The following is a 26,717-nucleotide window of genomic DNA, read 5'->3' as shown; positions in this document are numbered from 1 at the left end:
TTGTGCGCATGTGCGTGTGCCTTCGCATGGCAGCACCAAGCAGCAGCGAGCTAGGGGCCTCGCCCTGCTGCAGTAGCAGCATGCGATAGGCTAGCTGTGCTGGCTAGCTGGCAAGGCAGGCTGCCTAGCCTTGTTGCCAGGCGCCAGCTGGCAGCCTTGGCAGCCAAGGCAGGCTGCCAGCTTGCCAAGGTCTTGATGCCGGTTTGGATTTGTGGGGACCAAAGCTTGGAGCCATCCCTTGGGGAGCAACGCAATGGTTCCCCCCCTGGTGATGGTCCTCACCTAACCTCTCCTCTCCATGTGCCACTTGTTGATTGTTGATTGCATTATGTTTTAATTTATTTTTGATTTAAATAAATTAGTTAGAAATGCAAACTATCCCACATTGATCATGAATGGGAGTGCAAGTTGCATTTCTCTATAAATACCCCATAATTGGGCATTTGGAAATCAACTTGAGTGGAAATCAAAAGGGCATCTCTAATTATTGAGAAAACCTTTAAGTTCATAAACTCTAGTTTTATTTTTGGTCAAGTCTCGACTAACCCTCGAGACGAAAATCGTTCGGGTCGGGTCGTGGGTACGAGCCGTTTGAGGCCGTCATGCTTGTGAGGCTTTAAGCTTCGAAGTAAGAGCTCGGTTTACGAGCGAAGCACGCTTCAAGGGTATAACTTATTTCTCCCTTCTCTTAATTATTGTTTAATTATGTTTATGCATGCTTTAATTGCTTTAATTATTGGGGCGGGTCTTGGGGGGTTTCTATTCCGCGTAGAGATGGTCTCTACAAAACCCTACAGAATTTTCAAGGATAATTGGATCCTTGATGTATGCCATGACAAGTACAAGACCGGATATTGCATTGGCTGTAGGAAAACTTAGTAGATTTACTAGTAACCCGGGTGTACATCATTGGTTTGCAATTTAGAGGGTCTTGAGGTACCTTAAGGGTACATTGGATTATGGTTTGTCTTATAGTGGATTTCCTTTGGTTTCAGAAAGGTATTCTGATTGCAAGTTGGATCACTTACAAAGAGGATGATTCTTCTGTTAGTGGTTGGGTGTTAATGTTTGGGGGAGGTGCCATTTCATGGTCTTCCAAGAATCAAACTTGCATTGCCGATTCCACTATGGTAGCGGAGTTTATAGCTCTAGCTTCAGCTAGTAAGGAAGCTGAATGGTTGAGAAATCTCATGTTAGAGTTGCCTTTATTGCCAAAGCCTATGTCATCGGTGGCTATTCATTGTGATTCAAATTCGGCATTGATAAAGGCATATAGTCAAGTGTATAATGGTAAGTCTCGGCATATTTCTCTTAGGCATAGCTTAGTGAAAGAGCTTATCACTAATGGGGTCATAAGTCTTGACTATGTTCCTACAAAATTGAATTTCGCGGATTGCTTGTAAGTCTCGGCATATTTCTCTTAGGCATAGCCTAGTGAAAGAGTTTATCGCTAATGGGGTCATAAGTCTTGACTATGTTCCTACAAAATTGAATTTGGCGGATTGCTTTACTAAAGCAATGCCAAGGCATTCCATCATCTTTGCTTTGAATGGAATGGGTTTATGTCCAAGAAATACGAATTTGTGAAACCCAATCTAACGCTTGAAGAAACATCAAGTCTTAGATTCAATGTGGTTGAATTGCATTTTTGATGTTTGTTAGCAATGTTTTGTGACCTATATTGCCATAATACTTGTGATGTTATTAGGTAGCTTTTATTTAAAGTTCTCCAGATTTAGAGTTGAGAAGCTCTAGATGAAGGTGTCTTATCACAAGGGCATTATTACGTATGTGTGAACCTACCTATGTAAGTTCGAAATTTACCCGCTTCAAGAAGTCTAGATGGACATATTGACTTTGATGAACTTATGAAAGATACGGACACATGGCTGTATAAAAGTGTCAAGTGATGTTAAATTCGATTTTTCTTGTTTGTATTTCACCTTCGAATGGTCGGAGATATCCGTGTGATTCACTCCATAGGAAAATCATGGGATATGATCATCGTTAAGTGTGTTGTACTAGGTTTCAATTCAATTCGTAGGGACATTAGCAATGATGCATGAGATGTGGCTTAATTGATAAAAGTGGAGAAAATTTTTAAAATTATACACTCTAAATGGGGGAGGATTGTTAGTAATTTAGAGTGTATGTGGGAGAGCCCTCTCCCAGCTCGCGACCAGCCTTCTCCATAATTTAGAGGGTGAAATCCATTTTCACTTGTCCGCGCCCGCGACTTGCACCCCCGCGCCCACAGCCCTTCAGTTTGGCGGTTTTGTCGTTCTATTAATGTGAAATTAAAAGAAACATATAATAGTCTCTCTTCCTCTTCGGTTTTTCTCTGTTCTCCACATTTTTCATTGAAGAAACTTGCAATCTCTTCATTAAAATCTCTATCAATTAAGTCTTCATTTGAGAATTTATCATCTAATTATGATTCTTAGTGCTAAGATCGTAATGTTGTCTTATGTATCTCAAAGAGAATTTCCGGTAAAACCCAAGCACCATTGTGGGGGAAATTAATCTCTTTAGGAAAGTGTTTACACGTCTAAGACAAAGTATCAAGGTTTGAAACTCACGTGGTCATTGGAATTCTCATGTTCGTGTTCATTCATAAGGCTTGGAAGTGAGGCAAGTTTATAATTTTTCATATTAGTTAATTTCATTGTAATTTCTGTAATTCTTTGAATTAGAAGTGCTTGGCTTGAATACATTTGATTATATTGATTTGGTTGTATAATTATTGTAATTATACACTGTTTTAGGTTTGTTCCCACATAGTTTGTATTTGATTTATACAAGTAAAATCTAACAATGGAGCTTCTATGGCGGTGGTAGTGGCGATGGTGGCAGTGATGGTGGTGCTTGTATTGTGGCGCTTAGGTTTCTCCGGCAAATCATTATCAGAGGGAGAACAGATGGATCTGCTTGCGATTCATGGAAATCGTTTGCCATGGAATAAAAAATTCGAGGGTTTTGATCTGGGCTTCGGAGAATCTTATGGGTTCGTAACTGATTTCGCAACTCGAATGAAATGGGGGAAAATGAATTATTTGGAGGGTGGGGAGAGGAAGTAGCTAGAGAAAGAGAAACCTTTGGATTTTATTGGAGATGGAAGAAAGCATAGAGGGATCTAAGGATGAAGACAAGCAAAGATCCATGGAGGAGAAGTTATAGAGATAATGGAGAAATAGGAGGCGGTGGAAGATAAGGGACACTTAGGAGGATTAGGTATTTACTTGTGGGGTGGTTAAAAATAAAATAATAACTGACAAATCAAGTGGAACTGTCAACATAGAACACCATTCTATAATGTAAATCCATATTTTATTTTATTTATACTTTAATTATGGTAAATGATATTAAACTGTTCTTAATGAAGGACGTTTTTATTTGATTCATCTTATAAAGCTATCCTCTAATAAAGGCGTTCTATTTACTTCTAGAGAACGCCTGTCCAACTTAACAGTTGTGTATAATGTGTTGCTTTTTCCACTTTTTGTGGTAGTGCTAATTGGATAGCGTCGCTGGCTTCCACTGAACTTGAAGCCATTGTCATGGATTGGATGGGAAAATTGCTCCTTCCTCAACAATTTCTTTTCTATGGTGGAGGTGGTGGTGTCATGCATGGTACGTACACTATATGGTTATATATTGCTGAAGGTTGAATGTTTAACTTATTAAATATTAACAATCATTAGTATATTATGTCATTTAAAATTAATGAACATGATTAGATATTTATATTAGCTTTATTTATTATACAACCAGAGGCGTTTGGTTTGTACAGGGTAAAGGTAATGGAATTAAGAAAGGGATAGCGAAGGAAAGGAATGAAAAATCATATTATCATCGTATGAGACAGAATGATCAAGTGGAAAGAACAAAATGTATCGGAGGGGATAATAGATTACCTACACAAGTTTTACATATGTAATGAAATTTTTACAATGGTTTTTTTTTCATAGCAAGTTATATTGAATATACTCACAGGTAGTACATGTGAAGCAGTAGTGTGCACTAAAGCAGCCTCAAGGGATTGTGCATTGGACACTCATGGTGAAGAAAAGATAACAAAATTGGTTGTGTATGCTTCATATCAAATCCATTTTTCATTCCGAAAATCAGCTAAACTTGTTGGAATTTCCCCTTGGAATTTTCGAGTTCTTCCAACTTCTTCCTCCACATACTTTGGATTATCACCAACAAAATCAAGGAATCAATTGAGGCTGACATATCACAAGGGATAGTACCTTTGTATGTTTGCGCTTATGTTGGGGCAACAGGATCTGGTGTTGTCAATCCCATTAACGGCCTTGGTCGAATAGCTAAGGAATTTGGTGCTTGGCTTCATGTTAATACTGCTTTTGCAGGTAATTTTTTATGCATCTAGTCGCGCCCTAAAGTAACATTTTGGTCATTGTAGATTTAGGAGTGGTAAATTAGATTGATTACATATTCACCAAGTTCCATCTGAACTTGCACATTATGCTTGTCCCAAAATACTTAAACCTATATGTTACTTTGTATATTCTAATCTTATTTCACCAAGCTGACCAAGGTAATTAATCATTATTTTGTTAACGCAACCTGATAAGATTATGAGGAATATATGATAACTATAGATTACTAAAGATAAGTATAGATGATAGCTTGGATAATATTTGTTGTAAAGATAAAACTATATCTCAACTATCAGAGATATATATCTCAACTATCAGAGATATATATATTGTGCATGTCATGCGTATGAATACAATAAAGAATTCTCTGCCATTGTTATGCACTTTTACATGGTATCGGCATAGGTTTTTTTTACACAACCATGACTACCCCTCCACCCATGTCAAAACTTGAACCAAACTCCCCCTTTTATCTCGGTCCTCAGGATAAACCTGGGGAGTTCATAACTCCGGTGCGTCTAAAACTAGACAATTTTGATGATTGGGCTCACTTAATTAATGTAGCCCTTTCGTCGCGAAGGAAGTTTGGGTTCCTTAATGGAACTATCGTTGATGCCGTGCCTCCCGCCACCAAGGATGATTGGGTCACATTGCATTGCATGCTCATATCATGGCTCATGAATACAATTGACCCAGAGGTACGGTCCTTATTATCGAACTATGAAAATGCTAAGCGATTGTGGGATGATTTGAACGAGAGGTTTTGTGTGGTGAATGGCCCTCGTATTCAGCAATTGAAGGCGGAAATCAATCGGTGTGAACAATCCAGTACCATGGCTGTTGTAGTGTACTTTGGCAAGTTGAAGGGGTCTTATGGGACGACCTCGCCAAATATGAACCTCTGATTAGTTGCAAGTGTGGTTTATGCACTTGTGGTGTTGGTAGACAGCACGAAATAAGGCGTGAGAATGATCGTCTTCAGCAATTTTTATTGGGTATTCATTCAGATTATTATGCTGCTCTTCGATCAAACATCCTCTCCCAAGATCCTCTTCCCTCTTTGAACCGAGCTTTTCAGCAAGTTTCCAGGATGAGCGTGTTCGTGGTATTTCTCAGGTGCGTGTGGAGAGGCCAGAGGTAGCGAGCTTTGCTGTTAGAATGGAGTCGAGACCTAAACCACGTCTCAGCCGCGCAGAGAGGGCGGCACTCACCTGCACCCACTGCCAAAAGACGGGTCACGACTCGTCCACATGCTTTGATCTCCACGGTACTCCAACATGGTACGTGGAAAAATATGGGACCTCTTCATTGAACTCGAAGCCTGCGGAAAAGGGTAAGATCGGGGCTTCAACAGTTAGCAAAGGGAAAGGCAATGTGAAGGCTAACGCAACCCCGATGCCACAGCACACAGAGGTATCCGTACAGCCATCTACTGGGTTCTCTGCCGAATAATGGCGATCTCTCGTGGCAGCATTTGGTACTCCTCCGCCCCCTTCGAACAGACTGAATGGTGAGTGGATTATTGATACCGGGTGCTCTCGCCACGTTACAGGAAACATAGCCTGTATACATAATCTTAAAGATTTGTCTCCTTTCACCATAGGCCTTCCGGATGGGAAAACAGTGGTGGCTCTTAAAGAGGGTGATGTAAAATTAACAAAATCAATCACCCTCAAAAACGTTCTCTTTGTCCCTAAATTGACTTGTAATTTAATTTCGGTTTCACAGTTGTGTGATGATTTAAATTGTCACGTTATTACTAACTCATCTATGTGTACTATATAGGACCTACCAACGAGGGAGGTGATTGGAACAGGTGAACGACGGGATGGACTATATTTCTTGTGTACAGATACAACGGTGCACGCAATCTCAGTGGACAACTCTTCTTCCTTGGAACTATAGCACAGCAGATTAGGTCATCCGTCCGAGAAAGTAGTAAAGTGGCTTCTTTTTTTTAGTAATACACAATGTAGTTTAAATAAATATTGTGAAGTTTGTTTTCGTGCTAAACAACCTAGGCATAGCTTTCCTTTGAGTGATAATAAGTCTACTCGAATTTTCGAGTTGATACATTGTGATTTATGGGGTCCCTACAAGAAAACATCTTCTTGTGGGGCTCGTTATTTTTTGACAATAATCGATGATTTTTCCCGAGATGTTTGGGTATATTTATTGCTTGATAAAATGGAAGTTTTGCGAATGTTCATGTCCTTTACTGCTATGATTGACCGACAATTCTCTCAAAAACTGAAAATCGTGCGGAGTGATCATGGGACCGAGTTTAATTGTTTGCAAGATTATTTTTTGGCAAATGGAATATTGTTTCACACGTCATGTGTCGGAACCCCTCAACAAAACGGGAGGGTTGAACGAAAACACAAACATATTCTTAATGTTGCTAGGGCTTTGAGATTCCAAGGTGGTTTGCCAATTGAATTTTAGGGTGAATGTGTTTTAGCCGCTACACATGTGATTAATAAAATACCATCTAGCATTTTAAACAAGCGTACCCCCTATGAGTTGTTGTTTGGGAATCCCCCATCCTTTACAGAGTTGCGGGTATTTGGTTCTTTATGTTTCGCTCATAATCAACGTGCTAAGGGAGACAAATTTGCTAGTCGGAGTAGAAAGTGTATATTTGTTGGATACCCTTTTGGCACAAAGGGTTGGCGTCTTTTTGATTTGGATACAAAACAATTCTTTGTGTCCCGGGATGTAAAATTCTTTGAACACACATTCCCATATTTAGATGCTTGTGCCACCAATTTTGTGCCCGAGATTGAACATAATGAGGTGGGCATAGACTTAGATTTTTCAGATTATGTGGAAGAAGCACATGATGTTTAGTAGCCTCAAACAGCAGGGACCGCAGCCAACCCGCGGCAAACTGACCCAGATCGCAAGGAGGCTGCGGCAGAAGCTGCCCAGCCACAACTTCAACAACAGCAGCCTACAATAGAGACCGCGACCAACCCGCGGTGCACAGCTCTAGACCGCAGCCATATTGCGGAGGTCTCTGCCCAGCCACATCACCAAGGGCAGCAACATCCGTCTACTTCTCTCAATGACCCAAATTGTGGGTCACCACTAGCTACAACAAATGATAATATGGGTCGTGGTTTTCGGGAGAAAATGCCTAATGTTAAGTACAAAGATTACGTCATGCATACAGTGTACACACATAGTCCATCATCCGTCTCATCTAAGATTACATCTTCACCTCCCTCAGGTATGCCATATCCTATAGCACACTATGTTAGTTGTGACAAATTTTCTGTGAAACACCGAAATTTTATTGCAGCTGTAGCAGCAGGGATGGAGACTACGTCATACAAAGAAGCCATGTCAGACGACGGTTGGTGTAAAGCCAAGTTGGAAGAATACGTGCCTTAGAAAATAACGGAACGTGGGTGATGGAATATCTTCCGCCAGGCAAGAAATCTTTAGGAAGCAAATGGGTATACAAAATCAAACACAAGTCCGATGGTAGCATTGAACGATTGAAGGCCCGATTGGTGGTCTTTGGCAATCATCAAGTTGAAGGGGTAGATTACGATGAAACCTTCGCCCCTGTTGCAAATATGGTTATTGTTCGGGTTGTCCTAGCTATTGGATCTTCAAAAAATTGGGAGTTGCATCAAATGGACGTGCATAATGCATTTTTGCACGGTGACCTTGATGAAGAAGTTTATATGAAGCTTCCTCCGGGTTTTAATTCGGACTCTCCTGGTATGGTATGTCAATTGAAAAAGTCCTTATATGGATTAAAACAGGCTCCAAGGTGTTGGTTTGCGAAGTTAGTAACCGCATTGAAGAGGTACAGATTTTTACAATCATACTCTGACTACTCTTTATTCACTTACACTAAGGGGCCTGTGCAGTTGAATATCTTGGTGTATGTAGATGATTTGATTATTTCGGGTAACAATTCCGCTGTAATTAATATTTTTAAGGACTATCTAAGTTCTTGTTTTCACATGAAAGACCTTGGAATTCTGAAATATTTCCTTGGTATAGAGGTTTCCTATAGCTCAACCGGGATATTTCTTTCTCAAAGAAAATATGCCCTAGATATTGTAACTAGTGCGGGACTTTTGGGTAGCAAACCGGCTACGTCTCCGATTGCGCAGAATCATCAACTGGGTCATTCAAATGGCCCTTTGTTGCCGGATCCTGAGCCTTATCGACGTTTGGTGGGGAGACTCATATACTTAGCTGTCACTAGACCTGATTTGACATATGCGGTTCACATTTTGTCCCAATTCATGAATGAACCTCGGCAGGAGCATTGGGACGATGCACTTCGGGTAGTACGGTATTTGAAAGGCACGCCGGGACAAGGCATTTTATTAAGCTCGGAGAGCACTTTATCATTAACTGGTTGGTGTGATTCTGATTGGACAGCCTGTCTACTTACTTGACGTTCTTTAACAGGGTGGTTAGTTTTTTTGTGGCAGTCCCCAATTTCTTGGAAAACCAAAAAGCAGCCCACGGTATGCACGTCATCTGCCGAGGCGGAGTATCGCTCTATGGCTGCGATTACATGTGAATTGAAGTGGTTAAAAGGGCTTCTATTGAGTTTGGGTGTTCACCTTCCAAAGGCTATACTTCTTTATTGTGATAGCTAGTCTGCGTTACATATTGCGCAAAACCCCGTTTTTCACGAACATGACTAAGCACATCGAGGTCGACTGTCATTTTGTTCGAGATGCAATCCGTGATGGGTTAATTGCCCCTTCTTATATACCAACTACGGATTAGTTAGCGGATGTATTCACAAAAGCATTGGGCAAACCTCAATTTGACAACTTACTTCACAAGTTAGGCATGCTTGACTTATGCTCCAACTTGAGGGAGGGTGATAAGATTACGAGGAATATATGGTAACTATAGACTACTAAAGATAAGTATAGATGATAGCTTGGATAATATTTGCTGTAAAGATAAAACTATATCTCAACTATCAGAGATATATATATTGTGCATGTCATGCGTATGAATACAATAGAGAATTCTCTGCCATTGTTATGCACTTTTACACAGCCACCTCTAAAATTTGTAGATTAAGTCTAAATCATGTAAAAATTATATATATGAAGGGTGTATTGCAGTGCTTGCATTTGTAGAAGAGGTATGCAGGTATCTTATTTTCATTGAGTATCATCGACGAATTCAATTCAATTTCCACGTTTAGAATATATAGTAACATTTTTATAATTTTTGCATATCTTTGTAGAATATAATTTTTGCATAATTTTTTTTAGAATAATGGTAAACACACGGTTTTTTTTTTTTTTTTTTTTTGTTTTTTGTGTTATAACTTTTCACGTTTATCCCTTATTTTATAAATATCTCCATTTTTATGTACTTGGATATTCAAATTTTAATACTGTAATATATACGGAATATAATTTTGTAAGTACCCTAAATAAGATATGGTGAATTGGTGAAAATACGGATAAACAATAACTCTGGTGGCCAATTGGGTGGATGTGAAGAAATAAGTACAATTCAGCAAATGCATACATTCATTACAGTCTTGAGAAAAGATTTTCCCAACTTCCAGTGTACTTTTCTTAACAATTAAAAAAACATGTCATAAATTTCGGCTGAACACTTTGTGATGAACAGAGACTTACATCCACTTCGTATACACATATCAATTACTCAATTATATATCATAAATTGGGTTTAGACATGTATAATCATATTATCGTAAATTGGGTTTAGACAAGTATAATCATATTATCGTATTCTAGATTTTGACATGTAAACCAATCCTGGAATTTATTCATAAGTTTAAGTTTTTAGTTGAGATGATCCTTTAACATGGTATCAAGAGCCAGCATGACGTCTTTTAACAAGACATGCATTATCGTATTATCATAATTTGGGTTTAGACATGTATAATCATATTTACTGAATAATTTTACAGGAAGTGCTTGCATATGCCCAGAATGTAGACATTATTTGAATGGAATGGAGTTTGCTGATTCAATTAGCATGAACCCACACAAATGGCTCTTAACCAATATGGATTGCACTTGTTTATGGCTAAGGAACCCCAAATTACTCGTCGATTCTCTTTCTACCAACTCTGAAATCCTCAGAAATAAGGCTTCTGATCTAAATGAAGTAATAGACTTCAAAGATTGGCAGATTGCTATAAGTCGTCGTTTTTGAGCCCTTAAAACTTTGGATAGTGATTCGTCGATATGGCTCAGATAATTTGATGGCTCATATACGTAGTGATATAGAGTTAGCCAAGCATTTGGAATCCTTGATTCAGAAAGATAAGCAGCTCGAGTTGATCGTGCCTAGGAAATTTTCGTTGGTTTGCTTTAGAATTAAGCAAGTTACTAATGATGGGAATTTGAATGTGATAAACCAGACATTGTTAGAAGTTGTGAACTTAAGTGGCCAAGCTTACATGACTCATGCAGTTATAGGAGGTAAGTTTGCTATACGTTGCGTAATTGGAGGTTCAATGACTCAGAAGTGTCACATTGATAGCCTTTGGAAGTTGATTCAAGAGACGGCCAGAAGTATCATTTTCAAAAATGGATGGAAAACTATTTAGAGAGAAAAAAAATGCATCAAAATTAGAGGAAAAGTAAGTTGATTCATTCCTTAATGTTTGAGAATTGAAAGTAAAATTCTTCTTGTAATTGGATAATTTGTGATCCTCTATATTTTTTTTTTCGAAAAGATATCTTCTAAGAATTTTTTTTTTTTTTAAACAACTAAGTTAATTATGTTGAATATTTGTTAAATAGGCGAGTGTCCACTTTGTAAGTCAAATAAAATTCACGTCAAAATAATATGGTAATGAGAAGAGTAGCTCTATAGACACAACTTTCTTGTTTCTTCTATGTGAGATACATTTCCCATCACTTTGATTTAAGGAAAGGTAATGACTTAAACAAAAGGAAAGGAGAAGAATAGAATGTAACTCCCTTGATATACAATGTTGCATTGTTTGTTTCACACAAGAAAAACAATCACATACACCACAAAACTACCAATTCAAACCACCTAGCCACCCAACCGCACCCCCCCCCCTCTCCCTACAACTCCCCTACCCATGTCACCCCTTCCCGAATCCCCCTCCCTGAAAGAATCCTAAAAAAACCCTCCCCCACCCTCGAAAACCCCAGCCGCCCCTCCCCCACCCCAAAACCCTAGCTACTAAAAAGCAACATTGTAAGAGTGAGGAATCAACTTGGAAGACTTTAGGAGAATGAAGAGGGTAAAGGGAATGGAAAAAAAAACCCTAACAAACAACACCAAAGGGAATAAGAGTAGTTAATCTAATTCCCTTCCACTTTGATAAACAATACCCCTACCAAATGGCCCCTTATATTCTTTCAATGTGGGACAATAATACCACTCATATGTGGTGTCGCAGAGTTAATACCAAAAGTAGTGGTTAGTGTCTTGATGTTTTTCTACACATTCGATAAAACCTTCTTGTAAAGTATTTTAACAGCGTTCTTGATTAGTACAATATTAATATCCAAGTTTTATAAAATTTGAAACAGTAAGGCTTAAGATATTTGCGGTCGAAAATTTACAGCGATATATATACATAAATGGGAATATCATTATAAAACAAAGAAAGTCCATATGAGGAAATATAATAACTCATTATTTAAGTGCTTGGGGCGCTTGTTAGCAAGATCCTAATACATAATACCCAGTGCACTTCCTCCCCTAAAATTGTATATATTTCCCTGAGTGAGAAATGGGGTTTATATTTAGGGGACGGATGGAATATAATTGTATAAATCTCATCTACTCTCTGTTATATTTGCAGAAGTAGTTCCTCATCCTAGACATGTTAATCCTTACCCTTGAAAAATGAGATATTTTTAGCACAGCTGAAGTAAACAATGGCTTTGCTTCAAACCATGAATATGTAAGATATAGATAATTTATATCAGTAGCAGGAAAATGTATCTGCCAGGAAAAACTTTAATATTGCTGTCCTTAGATATTCAACATCACACAGTTTACAATACTATCTACTGTACTCAAATGTATCTTTGGTGATGCAGAACTATGTAGTCCACTTCACAATGAATTCAAAACGACGACTGACAAGAGTGAATCTAGTCTTATGCCGACCACCATGGTTCATCACCAGTTCTGAAATCTGTTTCGGTCCATGGAACGAACACCACCTTTCCGTCATCAACATCACAATGCGCCAATGCCAATGACTGTCACACAATTACAGAACAAAACAGATTAGGGAATATAATATTTATCTACAACTGTCATTGAAATTCATAATACTGAATTTATAACAATCTTTCCCTATGTAAAAGGCTTATTTGATTGCAGTCGTTTATAAGATGTTACGTTAATATACCATAACTATCACTCATTAGTAAATATTTTACAACTCCCACAAGTCCTACCTCACCAATGTCTGTCCTTTTTGGAATTCTTTTGGGTATCATTCACGATGGTGAGAGAACTTACGAAGTTTAACACTAACTTCTTTCTAAGGTGGCACGGATGTTATTAATGGAACTAACTTGACTTAACAAATTGAACAAAATGACCTCCAGGTTTGTTTCCAAAATAATGAACAAACTCCTTTCATCCTTTCCCACAAACAGTTACTTCCAAGACGCAATAAATGACAGAACGAGCACAACATGTTTCTCTTGCTAGTTCTCTTTGCTAGTTCTCTTTAATATACAGATGGGAGATGCTAAGCTCTTTACTTCTTCAAAAACCCAAGGTTACTAAATACTCCGTAAAGTAATTACCAATTACCTAGCTAACGAAAGAGATGAGAAACCATATTAAGCGCTTACCAAAGGTGCAGGTCCTCGGACAACTCTGCCTTGGTTATTGTATTGGGATCCATGGCACGGACAGATGAATTTGTTCTCCGCAGCATTCCATGGCACCACACACCCAAGATGTGTGCAAACAGCATTGATTCCATATGTTGCAAGAGTTTTGTCGCTCTCCACAACTAAGTATGTTGGATCTCCCTAATGCAGCATCAGTAAATTGTAAGAATAAACTCCACAACTCCACCAGTAGCTGACTGATACTCACTAAAGTTTTGTTTTCTTAACTTTATTAGTTACAACTTGTTACTTATTCAAATCAATCCAGATCATATCAAACCAGGCTAGAAGAATTCAGACCGGATTATAACATACGAAAGTATACTGTAATATTATTAAAACCTCAAGCTAGACAATAATTTCTAACCAAACCAGAATAATTCAAAATGGCTAGACTAGACAAGGAAGATTCAAGAGCTGATTAAACTAGATGATATAAATCTATAAATAAAAACATCTTAAATAAGGTGAAGTGAACATAGGCTCAGTATCATACTAGGTATATGAGCATCATGCTGAATGACCGGTAATTTAGTTTCTTTAAAATCTATGTACAACCCAAAAATGTTTTCAAGAATTCATACCCTCAATAACAAACTACACCAAGAGAAAGCCTATAAAAATAATATAATCCGCAATGACAGCAGTAATGGACACCAGTTTCTGGTCCAATATACATAACACATAAGCACAGATTAGAATATTGGTAAAGTCCAAATAACTAGACTGCTTTGTAGAAAATTGTTTGCCTATGCTCACATTTTACGTACTTCTCCGTACTAGGCTAGTGTAAAATAGAGAGACCAAGAGAGAAAAGGTAGATTATGGAGGATGGCAGAGATACCTTCAATCCTTGGGTAAGGGTCCGGTCTCCAGGTCCATGGGTCTTGAGCCATTCAGAAGCAATGACATCATTGCCAAGAGCATCCTTAGCAATGGTACCACCAGTGCCACCTCCTCCACTTTTGTTGACAGATTAAGATAACAGAGCAAAATTTAGAGCATAAAACTCAAACAACATCAATACATTCAATCGGTGAAGATGCAGATATTAAATCAGTGTGAAAGAACAGTTCCTGCATAATACGGATATACTGCCCTAGTCTTCATTTGCTTCCTAAAGAAAAGCATGCAAATGAAACAAATGAATTTTTACTCACTTTTTTTCACATAGAAGCCCTCATTACGAAAAAGTAGAAATATATCGAGGAAAAACAAGGCCAAAAACAGGTATAGGCAGACTGGCAGAGGACTTATTTACTGAATGTATCTGCCTCAACTAAAGCATCCACACCTAGGAAACTTCAAGTTCATCTTCAGGATATATAAAATACGAAGTATGTGATATACTTCTTACAACATCTTATATCGTATTTCAGTAAACTTTGATTGTTTACTAAATCAAAACCAAAATTTAATTACAAATTCAATTTAAATCAATTTAATTAAATATAAAATAGTTGAATATCCAGTCAAAGAATTATAAAATCAAATGATTACTTGTGCTCATCTCGGATTAACTAACAAAGGCATAATAATGAACTAGACTCATTCTGAAGGGTGGTCATACTCAATAATAGTACTCTTGGCATTTACTAATTTACAAATAATAAAAAGGTCAATTATAGTACTATATAACTCTAATAAGTATAAGAAGCTAATTTAAATTGAAATAATAAACATATATAAATAACACTGATTGATGCATGATTTTGTCGATATCCTAAATTGAGACGAAGTAGCTTACCCAGGGGGGACAAAGAAACCTGCATAAGGAACCAACATGAAACCAGTAGGAAGAGAAATGGCACCCAACAACAACAAATTCATTAATTCTCTTTTTTTCATGTCAGGCACATCATCTGCTGGAATGCTAGTAGCTTGGCATGTTAGCTTCATCCCTCCTACTCTTTCCTTTCCAATCAAAACATTCACTCTGCCGGCTTTCGAAAAAGCCAAAGATGGCGCGAACATTCCACTCTTGCTCGAACATAGCTAACCATCCAGCACAAAAAAAAGAGGGTCAAAAGTGTAATAATATAGACAGGACTTAATCACATGTTTTTAGTATCACCCCTGGAGACTTTAACAAGTAATGATCATAAATGTTGTACCGTGTCGAAGAGTACGTACCTGAGATGGGGTGGCGGATGAGAGGGTGGAGGATGCCATAGGAGCTTATTCTTGTGAAAGATGCAATTTGTTGAAGATTAAGATGATGGGGTTTGAAAAAAGGTGTTGATAAATCGAAGGCATTGAGCGACTAATAGTAAGTTAATAAATATGTGAGGTGGGTTCAGCCACGAACGATTTTGTGGATAAGGTAAGTCGATGGGTTGGAGTGGGATAATGTGTTTTATAGTACAAGGAGCCACACGTTCCTTCTTATATTCTTTTTTAGAGTATATGGCATGTGGACCGGATTTGAGATGTATTTCAAATAGAGAAAACTGAAGTTCATAAGCACAAAAGGAAAAATTACTTTAAATAATTCAACTTTTGCCCCATTCTTTTATAATAAACTAATTTTTGAATTATTTCAGAATAATCACATCTTTTACCCCCATCTTTTCATATCACACCTTGCAGGTCACCTATTCAGTGCAATTGGTAATATGTGCTACGTGGCACTTCATGATTGTTTTTTTTTTAATTTACTTTTTTTTTAAAATTGAGTTGTAAAATAAACGGCTATTTCACCAAATGTCATAAATTAATTTCAAAATTTCACCAAATGTCATCAAGTTTTTCAAAATTTACCAAATGCCACTAAGGCTTAGTACAATATCACCAAATATCTTGTCCGTTAGTTGACCCCACCACTTGCCACGTGTCACTTTCTGATTGGTCTGTTTTAAAATATATATATATAATTAAAAAAATTAAAAAAAAAAAACCAAAAACATTTTAAAAAATTAAAAAAAAATAAGAAAACCACCAAACTAAAACCAGCCACTCTGCCACCCTGCTCCCCACCCTGACCACCTCCCGCCGGCGCCGTACTACCCCTGAAAACGCGTGCCAGATCCAGCGACTACTGCCGCTCACTCCGCGTCACCGGCAACGCTCTCACCGACTTCGCCGCCGGCGAACCCCTCCTCGTCGTCTCCCCTTCCCTTCTGTTCTCCTCAGCCATTCTCAGAACAATCGAATTCCTTCAATACCCAAATCGCCATTTTCTTTCTCCTCCAATTCCTCTACTACACATATCCCTAAACCTCTGCCTCTGATCAAAACTGTCCCGTATTCTCCGGTTGCGCAACCGCCACTGCCTCCACCGGAGTGTTCTCCGACGATTGGGAGTTCGAAAGTGCCCCATACTTTGTCTGATTTGAGTGTTAAATCTGGTAATATTGTTGAAAAAGGGAGGGTAAAAAGGGGTCCGAAATTGCCCCATATTTTGTCGAATTCTAGTGTTTCATCTTCAACCCCTAAATCATTCGCCGGAAATTTCGATTTTCCGAGAGCAATGGAGACAATTTATGTCAGTGTTCCTAATTATAATTACGCTTCTACCCCTTCTCAGGCTTCTTCCGTTTGGAATTGGGATAATTTCTACCCTCCTCCTTCTCCTCCTTATTCGGAATTCTTCCACCCTTCAGCTAAAAGCGACACCGTTTCAAGCCACCATGTTCACCAGGGTTTCAACCATCAAGGGCAGAATCGTCATTTGGGTGGTGGGGAGGAGGAAAGGGAGGAGAGAGAAAGAGAGAGTGAGAGGGAAAGGGAGGAAGTTCATTGCAGTGATAGTACGGCGCCGGCGGGTGGGTGTCGCTGGATCTGGCGCGCGTTTCCCGGGGTAGTACAGCGTCGGCAGGAGGTGGTCAGGGTGGGGGGCAGGGTGGCTGGTTTTAATTTGGTGGTTTTCTTCTTTTTTTATTATTTTTTTTAATTATTTTAATATTTTTGGTTTTTTTTTAATTTTTGTTTAATTTTTTTTAAAAAAAACGGATCAATCAAAAGGTGACACGTCGCAAATGGTGGGGTCAACTAACTGACATTGACGGTCAACTAACGGAAATAACATTTGGTGATATTATACTAAACCTCAATAGCATTTGGCAAATTTGAAAAACTTGATGACATTTGGTGAATTTTGACATTACTCAGTGCATTCGATAAAATAGCCGTAAAATAAATTTTAAAAAAAAAAACCCACCCATCACCTTCTTTCTTCTTGCTCTCTCTCTTCCCCCGTCACCACCATAGTCCACAGGGAAACACCCCCTTAGCCCCCTAACGCTCCTAGCCCACCAGAAAACACCCCCTTTCCCCCAAAACTACCCGCAATGCCACCCTCCTTAGCCGGCGGTTCAAACCCAACCCAGCTCTACCGTAATTCCAATTCCCACCCACAATGGAAACCCCACCCAACCCTCCCTTCCCCTCCCCGTTAAATGAACCTCCTCCATTAATTGCAATCAAGTAATCAATCAAGCCGGTAGTTTGGTGATTGTTTGTAGGTGCGGCTGAGAGAGAGCGGTCAATTGGGATAGGTGCGTGTATTTGGGGGATTGCTGTGAGTGAAATTGGGTGGTTTGGGTTGCAATTGCGGGCTGGTGATTGGTGGAGTTTTTCGGTGCAGGGGTGCGGTGGATGGAGAAGGTGATGGTGGTGGAGATGCGGGGTGAAGGAGTAGTGGTGCGATGGTTGGTTGTCGCTGGAGATACGAGAGCTGCTGCTTGGGGGTGTTAGTTAGTTAGGTGGAGCAGGGCCGTGAGGCCGTCGATGGTGTGGTAGGGGGGGTAGCTGGTGATTGGTGATGGTTGGTGGGCGTGTTGCGAGGCTGTTGTGGACGTAGGTTGGGCTAGTGCGGTTGTAGGTGCTATTAATGGTGGCCAAAGGTGTACGTGGTGGTTGTTTATGGTATAAGGTGGTCAAGGGTGGTCAAAACGGAAAAAATAAAAAAATAAAAAAAATGACCTGTTGCTTAGGTAGCAGGTCATTTGGGTTTGTTACTGGAAGATGAGGGTTAAAGGTTGGATTATTCTAGAATAATTTAAAGTTTGATTTATTTTGAAACAATGGGGTAAATGTTGGATTATTTAAAGTAATTTTTCCAACACAAAATGTAAATTAAGTGTCAAATTTGTAAATCATCAACAATATAATATTAAAACAGATATTATGAAGTAACTCACAATTTTTAAATCAATCAATTAATAACATAATACTAAAACAAACAGCAGTAATGACACGTTTCATTTCTTAGTGCAGTTTTTTTTCCTCCGCTTTAAAAAAAATCTATTTTTTAAAAAATATTCATTGATTGAATATATACGTAAATTTTTATATATTTATTCAAAGAAAATATTTACCACATATTTACCAAATCAAAAAATCAAATTATACAAATATATTTATTCTGGATACTGTAATTTTTTTTTTTATATATGCAATGTCTCTTATGTAATTCAGGTTAATATATAAAATAAAATATTTTTAAATTACAATTGATTCACTTATACATACAAAGTATATTACAATAAGTTCTAAAGAGTGTATAAAATTAAAAATCTCAATTTATTTATAGCGTATATTACTATCTTCTCATTTTAGTAACCATATTCAATCTGTATACAATTAAATCGCATATTAGTACATATTTTCAATAATATACTAGGTAAATTGCCATATATACTATTATATAAGGTAATTAAAATTTACCTTTAAAAAGGGTAATTAGAATAATATTATTATCAGAAAAATCCAAGTTTATCTTCTAGATAAACAAGGAATGTTTATCACAATATAAAAATATAATAAAAAGTACATAAAGTAGCTTGGTTTTCGTGCTGGCTGACAACAAAATTAATAAAAAAGTGCAAATTGAATTTTGAACACTTGTCATTGAAAAAGGAAAATAGACGACGTTAAGTCCAAACGTTTAACTTACTTCTCTCTTCTTCAATTTTTTCTCTGTTTCTCGGTTCAAGGAAGAAGATCAATGGAGGATGATGATAAAGACTACCCTTTGGGTTAACAATACCCTTCATTACTTCCTTTGTTCTTAGGGTTTTAGTTTAATTTGGCGGCGAAGCCGCTGAAAATTGTTGACCTCCGATCCTAACGCCAATTGCTGTTGTCGGTTGGTGGCTTCCATGGTTGGTCACTGGAATGCTTCCATGGTTTCGTTAGTAGTGAGCTGTAGATTTGGAATGTCGTTCCCAATTTTGTTAACTCTGTTAGTAAGCTACAATATAGGGTCAATTACAATTTACTAATTCACCCCTACCTTTACTTTTGAAATGACATTTATAACCCTAGATAAACAATGCTTGTTTATCTGGGAGATAAACTGGGTGCGCCTCATTATTATCAATGATTACAGTAATATAATCATTCTTTTTTCTTGAACCTTTTTTTTTTTTTTGCTATAAAATTCATTTCATTGAAATTTTTTTTTTTTTGATAACATATACGAAGTATGGAGACATAAAAAAAAAAAAAAAAAAGAACGCGAAGGGTAATAACTTTGATGTCTTTGGTATTGGATATAGATTAAAGTTAAGTTATTTGCTTAAAAAAAAAATTGTTCATACATCATAACAAGGTAATCGATATAAAATTTGATAATTTAGCTAGTTATATGATATTGTAATGGACATATAGAAAAAAAAAATAGTTTCAGTAATTAATTACATTACAAACAAATATAAAGTAAGTCATGTTTCTTATAATAAAAATTATCAAATCATATAAAGAATATTACAAGATATACACATGACCAAGCATTAAGATGAATATTATAACTAAATATTTCAAAAAAAAAATGGCTACAAAATATGAACAAGGAAAAATTACAAAAAATGATACAACCTTTGGGCCAATCTTTTTAAATAATACAACCTTTGGATTATACATAAATATTACAATCTTTGGGGGGTGATAATTTTAAACATGCAAAAACCGATTGGTAACCTATTTTTACAAGGTTTTTTTTTTTGGTAAATAGAAACTTTATTACCAAAAGAGAGAAAATATTACAGTTTACAAGGGAGCTAAACTGTAAAACCCCATACAACCACAAGACCCAAAGGCCAAACACCAACCAAACAGTTTCAGGGGCTAGGGAGCCACCTTCTAGGAAGGGTTCTCCCTAGAACCAGGAACAAACTGGACTCAAATCCTAAGATCGTTCAGACAAATCAAAACAACAATTGCATCATAAGTAAAGATTTGTCAGCATCATTTCATCTACAAGCAACTCTTAAAACTATATATCTAAATAGTCTCAGCAGGAATACAACAACCATTAAACATAATGTTGTTTCTCTGAATCCAAATGTTGTGAATTATTTCAGCTAGGAACATCAGATGCACCCTTCTATTTGAGCTCGATTTTCTGCAATGCTTAATATACCATTCAGCTTCATAGTGAAAAGATTGCACTACCTTCCTGCATTGCAGCATATTCAGTACCATTTGCCAGATTCTCTTAGAATAACTACAGTCAAAGAACAAATGTTCCACACTTTTTGCATTGGTCAGACAAAGCACACAAACTGGATCACATTGAATACCCCAAGTTACCAACCTATCTTTGGTTAACAATCTATTCCAGAGAACTAACCACAAAACAAATAAACTCTTTGGTGAGGCTTGACTATTGCAAATTAGCCTTTTCCAGTGCACTTTAGGAGCTTGAGGTCTAATGATTCTATATATTTTTTTAATCTGCAGCCCTGCTTCTTTTCTCACATTGTCCCAACCACCAATACTATCAATTACTTGCCTGCATTTTAGTTTTCTTCTCAAAACCCAAGAACTCTTCTTAGGTATATCAGCTTCCCAGCAATTCTTGTTCTTGAAATACTAAATATGAACCCATTTTATCGAGAGTGAGTCAGCTTTAAGAGTAATATCCCACAATAACTTAGAGACAGTTGCAGTGTTCCATTCCGGAAGAGATATTTCCAACCCCTACTAACTTTAGGAAAAAGAGACTGAGTTTCATGCCACCAGTGACTTCTTTGAAGGATTAGATCACCTAATCCAGAGAAAAGCTCTAAACCTTGCTTCAATCTCCTTTAAAATTTTCTATGGAAGAATAAAGATTTGACTCTAGTAAGTTTGCACTCCAAACAAAACACTCTTGACAAGTTGGAGTCTGCCAGCATAGGATAAATACCTAGCTGTCCAGCCATTAATCCTTGTTGTAACCCTATCCACAAGAGGCTTACATTGACTGATAGTGAGCTTTTTTTAGGAAAAGGGAACCCCAAGATACCTGAAAGGGATAATTACAGGAGCCATGCCTAGAATTTGAATGAGAGCAACCTGTTCTTGATTAGAAACCCCTCCCCCCCAAAATAAGCTTCACTTTTCTCTAAATTTGCAGAAAGATAAGAGGCCTGAAGAAGCAACTTGATAGAGCATTCATCAGCTCTGGCAAACATTAATAGATCATATGCAAACATGAGGTGACTGACATGCAGTTTTTCGCACCTAGGGTGAAAATTAAAATCAGGAATAGAGTCAAGCTCATGCATACATCTTGACAAGTATTCCATACCAATAGCAAAGAGAAAAAGAGACATGGGATCACCTTGTCTGAGCCCTTTTCCAGCAACAAAAGGAAGAGAAGGGATACCATTTATAAGCAAAGAGAAAGAAATTATAGTGATACAGCTTAAAACCTTAGAAATAAAAGAACCAGGGAACCCCAACTCAGCCATAACACTACCTAAGAAGCTCCATTCAATGGAGTCATAGGCTTTCTTAAGATCTACCTTGATCATGCATCTTGGGGGTGATGAACTTATGAGCATAGCCCTCTATAAGCTCAGTTGCAAGAAAGATGTTGTCACAAATGTGCTTCCCAAGTATGAAACCATCTTGAGCATGCATCATCAACCACCTCTCCTATTACCCTAGCAAGCCTAACAGTCAAAATCTTAAGGATGATTTTGTAGAGAACAATACAACAGAAAATAGGTCTATACTCCTTCTCATAAGAGGGATTTTGCACCTTAGGAACAAGAGTAATAGTTGTACAATTCCATTGTTTTTACATTACCCCAGTATTGAAAATTTCTAAAACAGCAACATAGATATCAATTTTCAGAATATGCCAGATTTTCTGAAAAAAGAAGAAATTAAAACCATAAATTCATGGAGCTTTGGTGGTATCAATTCCTTTAAGGGCCTCATCAATCTTAGCTGTAGTAATAGGAAAAATAAGCAACTATTGAGCAGAAGGTGACAGTTGCTTCCCTTTTCTCAGAGTAACCAAATCAATTGCAGGGAGAGAATCAGAGGTAGAACCCATAAACTTTTTGTAGAACCCCACAATTTCCTACTCCACCTCATTATGTTTCTTCAAGATGGTGTTAGCAGAATTGAAAATAGAATCAATCCTATTTCTACTCTACCTATGCTTCATGACAAAAAAGAAATAGTGGTTATTATTATCACCTAATTTCACCCAATCAACTCTTGACTTTTGTCTGTAAATGCTCTCCTGAATATCCTCCAGTATTTGACTTGCTTAATACATTCATCTTTAACATTAATCAACTCAGAATCATGATTGTCAGTAAGCTTGCCCTGCACCTCCTCCAATGCCTTCTGAGCACTATCAATTCTATCATCAATGTTACTAAAGTGCTTGGTGTTAAGATCCTTCATTTTAGCTTTAACAAGATTATGCTTATTCTACACCTTAACCATGGCATTTCCAGTTACAGTAACACTTCAAGACTCCTTAACAACATATTCAAAGTTTCCATGAGAAGCTATACAATTAAGGAATATGAAAGGTCTTCCTTTCCTTAGCTGAGAGACAAAGATTTCAAAAAGGATAGGTCTATGATCATAAAGATAAGGAGAGAGATAAATGGCCTCCACATGAGCATATTGATCCATCCAACTCTGATTAACCAAACCTCTGTCAATCCTAGTACAAGTTTTAGGACCTGACTGAGCTTTATTCGACCAAGAATGAAAGAAACCCTTGCTCTTGATCTCAAACAACTCCATATCATCAATGAATTGCTTAAAGTCTCTTATTTCATAATCAGTCACAATATTACCATGAATTCTGTCACCATCATGTAGGACTGAATTAAAGTCCCCAGCACACAACCAAGGAAGGTCAAGAATAGTTAAATTTTTTATACCTGTCCAAAGATCCTTTCTATCATGTATAGAATGCAGTCCATAGAAAAAGGTACAAAGAATTTTACATCGAAGATCCTTAGAACATATCATGCAATGAACAGACGGCTCATGAGTTAAAAGGACTTCAAGATTGAGCCTATCATCCTTGCATCCTACCCAAATTCTCCCTTTTTGAGAGCAGGAATAATTGGTGATCCAAGACCACCCATACCAATCTTCTTCTGGACAGCCAACTGATTTTTTGCCTTTATTTTAGTTTCTAGTAAACTAATCACATCTCCACCTTGCTTAGAAAGTAGCTGTTTAACATCATCCACTTTATTGAGGTCATTAAGACCTCTTGTATTCCATATGAGGATTATCATGACCCTGAAGCGAGATTACCATCACCCCCGATAGGAATTAAGCTATTAAACTCATTTCCTTCCTTATTAGCATCATCAATCAAAGCTAAGTAAGGGTTATAACTAGATACACCTGGAATAGCATGAGAGGAATTTAAACTTCGATGTTTCCTGCCTACAATCCTCCAATCTTTGTCAGAATTAAGATGTTGAACAGTTGGAGCAGGAGTAATTACATTATTACCATGGACAGTGACATTCTCAACACAATCAACAATAGGAGCAGACTCAACAGAAGTTGCAAGAGCAGTTTGAGCTTTAGGAACCCAAACTTTTGGTTGCTCTTTAGATGCAGGTTATTTTTACTGGTTTTGAGCTCGAGGTTTAACTGGAATACCACAATCATGACCCACCTTGTTACAATTCTTGCAGTATGGGGGATGACCATTCAAATATAACTCTCTGCTCAAGCAATTCACCCTCTGGACTCTCCACCTAAATACTCTTAGGTAGAGGTTTAGTAACATCAATTTCAACTAAGAGTCTAGTAAATGAGACCCTCATCTGCCTAGATGTACACTCAACCGCACAAATAGGTACTCCAATCACACTCCCAAGCCTACTCAAAGTCTCTACCCCCCAACAATTAAGAGGCAGGTTAGGAAACTTAAACCAAAGGGGTACAGTTCTCATCACTTCAGCCTGAAAGTTAAACTTCTCAGACCAAGTGTAGACACCTGATTGTGTCTCCCCAAAAATCAAACCCTATGATGAGTACCTTTCACGTCTTTGATTATCGATTTAGGTGAAGTTTTGAAGAGCCTCGTAAATTTCCGCTTTTCTAACCTTTCTTTAAATGTTTTAAAACAAAATAATTCATTTCGTGTCCAATTTATAAAAACATCCAAACCAATTTATTTTGGTCCATAATCTGGGTCCAATAATTAAGTATTTGGATAGGCTTGAAAAAGGCTTTCCAACGATATATTATAAGCCAAAATCCGAGTTATAACGAGGAAGTTATGGTCAAAATACTAAAATAAGCCCAAACCGGACCTAGGTCCACTTTACCTACGACCTAATGATTATGTGGAGGGTCCATTAACCTTAATCCCACTCCTAATTCAATTAGGATTCGTTAGGAGCTTCTAGAATTCTCTAGAAGGTTCTAATCTATCCTTTTCGAAAGATAAAGATCAAGACTTTGAAATTGAATAAAACTCCTCTTTTTTGAAAATCCTAGTCCCGCTCGAATTGAAAAACATTCAGATATGATTCTTGTGCCTCATATTTTTTTTTATCCAAATATTAAATGGTTGGATAGCCCTTGAAATTATATTTCCAATGATATATTATAATACTAATTCCGAGCTATAACGAAAAATATATGAATGAAATACCAAACTCTATCTAAAACTGACACCCTTCCACTATTTCGGTCATATATTTTATTCTACAAAATTTATTAATCTGATTCTAAATGGTTTGGAAAGTATACAAAAGGAGCTTTCCAAAAACATATTATTTATCTTATTTCGATTTCTGGATCAAACGATATGATAAAAATAAAAACCGCAAAAAAACTATTTTGTATCGCGCCGCAATCGCCACGCGATGAAAGGAGTTTTATTCTGATTCGAATTCAGAATATTTTCTGATCTTTTCAGTCGTTTTCTCTCTATAAATACTGGACAATTTTCTCCGTTTTCATTCACCAACAATAATCATCTCTTCTCTCTCTAATCTATAGCTTATTCTTTCTCTCTCTCTCTTGATTTTCTAAGCCTAGCCTAAATACATAAAACACACACCATACGTCCTTTGCAAGACTCTAATACACCTAGCTAAGCTAGAAGTTGCCTTAGACCTCGATGAATAAATTGATAGTTCTGAGGGTTTGGTCCCAAATCCATATTTTAATTATTCTTTAAATTATTATATTGATTTAATATTTTATTGAAGTTTACTAATGTGTGTATTCTTTTAATAGAAAGAGGTATGAGGCTTCAAAGAGAGTAATTTAATTGCTATATTTCTTATAGAAATCATGCTTAGATTATTTTATTAATTCCTAGTATCATATTAGGATGTCTTCATGTTTTAGTATCAAGCTAGGCTAAAGCTTTGATCTTTATTTAGTGACATGCTAGGGTTTGTTATTAATCTTGTTAGTATCTTGCCTAGGATCTTGCTAATATTATTCTTTGAGGATTTTATTATGATGATGATTGTTGTGTCAAAATATATACAGTTTTACGCAATTTGTTAATTTACAAATAATTTATATAATTTGTTAGTATGTCTTCTTCCTCTTATATGTTGCTTGATTATTCATATTTTACTGATATTGCTTGATCACGCCTTTCTGCATGTTTAAAGAAATTTGTACTTGAAATCACGCTTAATAAGATACTTAATAATTTGATTTAGGCTAATATGATTTTAATTCAAGTGATCGCCAATAATAGATTTATTTGTGCATTATAATAATCAACCAATATAGATTAAATATGCTTAGGATTAATTTATTGATTGTATGTTGATCGGAAAGCACACATGAATATTATAAGAATAAAGTAGAGGCCTATTTAGGGCGGGTTCAATCTTTTATAGGTTAGATTCGTAACATCATCCCCAAATATCCAGTCATGGTTCAGGACCACTATGGAGTTAGCGATCTCTGTGATCGTGAATGGGGTGTGACCTTCATACCCGTGGACGGTTTACAAGTTCCTAAAACTTGTTGGCGACTCTTTTGCTCTAGATTCTTTCCCTTTGGATGCCATAATGCTTATATGCATGATCACAGTGGGGTTAAAGTTGATGTTTGAAATATTCCCTACAGTTTTTGGCGACTCCGCTGGGGAGGATTTCTATTTTAGTTCCTAAAATTTATTTTGGCAATTGATTTAGAATGAGTGGATGAGACTTGAAACGTTCTAAATATTCATGTGCGTAATTTTGATTAATATTGT

General features: G+C 37.1%; 2 protein-coding genes and 1 pseudogene across 2 annotated transcripts; 1 reads left to right on the top strand and 2 right to left on the bottom strand.

Annotated features, from left to right (window-relative positions):
• The first annotated feature begins 959 nt into the window (after positions 1-959).
• LOC110712111 lies at positions 960-11,518 on the top strand (annotated as a pseudogene).
• Positions 11,519-12,317: 799 nt separating this feature from the next.
• Positions 12,318-15,569, bottom strand: LOC110711840 (cytochrome b6-f complex iron-sulfur subunit, chloroplastic-like). Its single transcript, XM_021890274.1, has 5 exons — positions 15,410-15,569; positions 15,024-15,271; positions 14,121-14,238; positions 13,235-13,417; positions 12,318-12,628 (listed from the first exon to the last, which is right to left on the bottom strand). Exons 1-5 carry the CDS (start codon positions 15,446-15,448, stop codon positions 12,524-12,526), a joined length of 693 nt encoding a protein of 230 aa, XP_021745966.1. The 5' UTR covers positions 15,449-15,569; the 3' UTR covers positions 12,318-12,523.
• A 4,931-nt stretch (positions 15,570-20,500) lies between these two features.
• LOC110712110 lies at positions 20,501-22,906 on the bottom strand. Its single transcript, XM_021890530.1, has 6 exons — positions 22,763-22,906; positions 22,296-22,358; positions 22,149-22,247; positions 21,557-22,053; positions 21,208-21,304; positions 20,501-21,091 (listed from the first exon to the last, which is right to left on the bottom strand). The coding sequence occupies exons 1-6, from the start codon at positions 22,904-22,906 to the stop codon at positions 20,501-20,503; spliced, it is 1,491 nt and encodes a 496-aa protein (XP_021746222.1).
• Positions 22,907-26,717: the final 3,811 nt, after the last annotated feature.

Source organism: Chenopodium quinoa, unplaced genomic scaffold (genome assembly GCF_001683475.1).
Source record: "Chenopodium quinoa cultivar QQ74 unplaced genomic scaffold, ASM168347v1, whole genome shotgun sequence".
NCBI classification, from domain to species: domain Eukaryota; kingdom Viridiplantae; phylum Streptophyta; class Magnoliopsida; order Caryophyllales; family Amaranthaceae; genus Chenopodium; species Chenopodium quinoa.
Note: the sequence above shows the minus strand (reverse complement) of the source record. Positions and strands in the feature narration are given on the sequence as shown.

Bases quoted from the DNA above. Each gene is read 5' to 3' on its own strand.
- LOC110711840 (XM_021890274.1), bottom strand. From the start codon at position 15,448: ATGGCATCCTCCACCCTCTCATCCGCCACCCCATCTCAG. The intron at 15,272-15,409 runs GTACGTACTCTT...CTGGATGGTTAG, and splicing joins CATCCGCCACCCCATCTCAG to CTATGTTCGAGCAAGAGTGG. The intron at 13,418-14,120 runs GTATCTCTGCCA...ATGCTGCATTAG, and splicing joins CCCTTACCCAAGGATTGAAG to GGAGATCCAACATACTTAGT.
- LOC110712110 (XM_021890530.1), bottom strand. From the start codon at position 22,906: ATGAAGGATCTTAACACCAAGCACTTTAGTAACATTGATGATAGAATT. The intron at 22,359-22,762 runs GTCAAATACTGG...TTCTTTTTTCAG, and splicing joins AAGATGAATGTATTAAGCAA to AAAATCTGGCATATTCTGAA. The intron at 22,054-22,148 runs GTAATAGGAGAG...CTGAGCTTATAG, and splicing joins TGACTGTTAGGCTTGCTAGG to AGGGCTATGCTCATAAGTTC.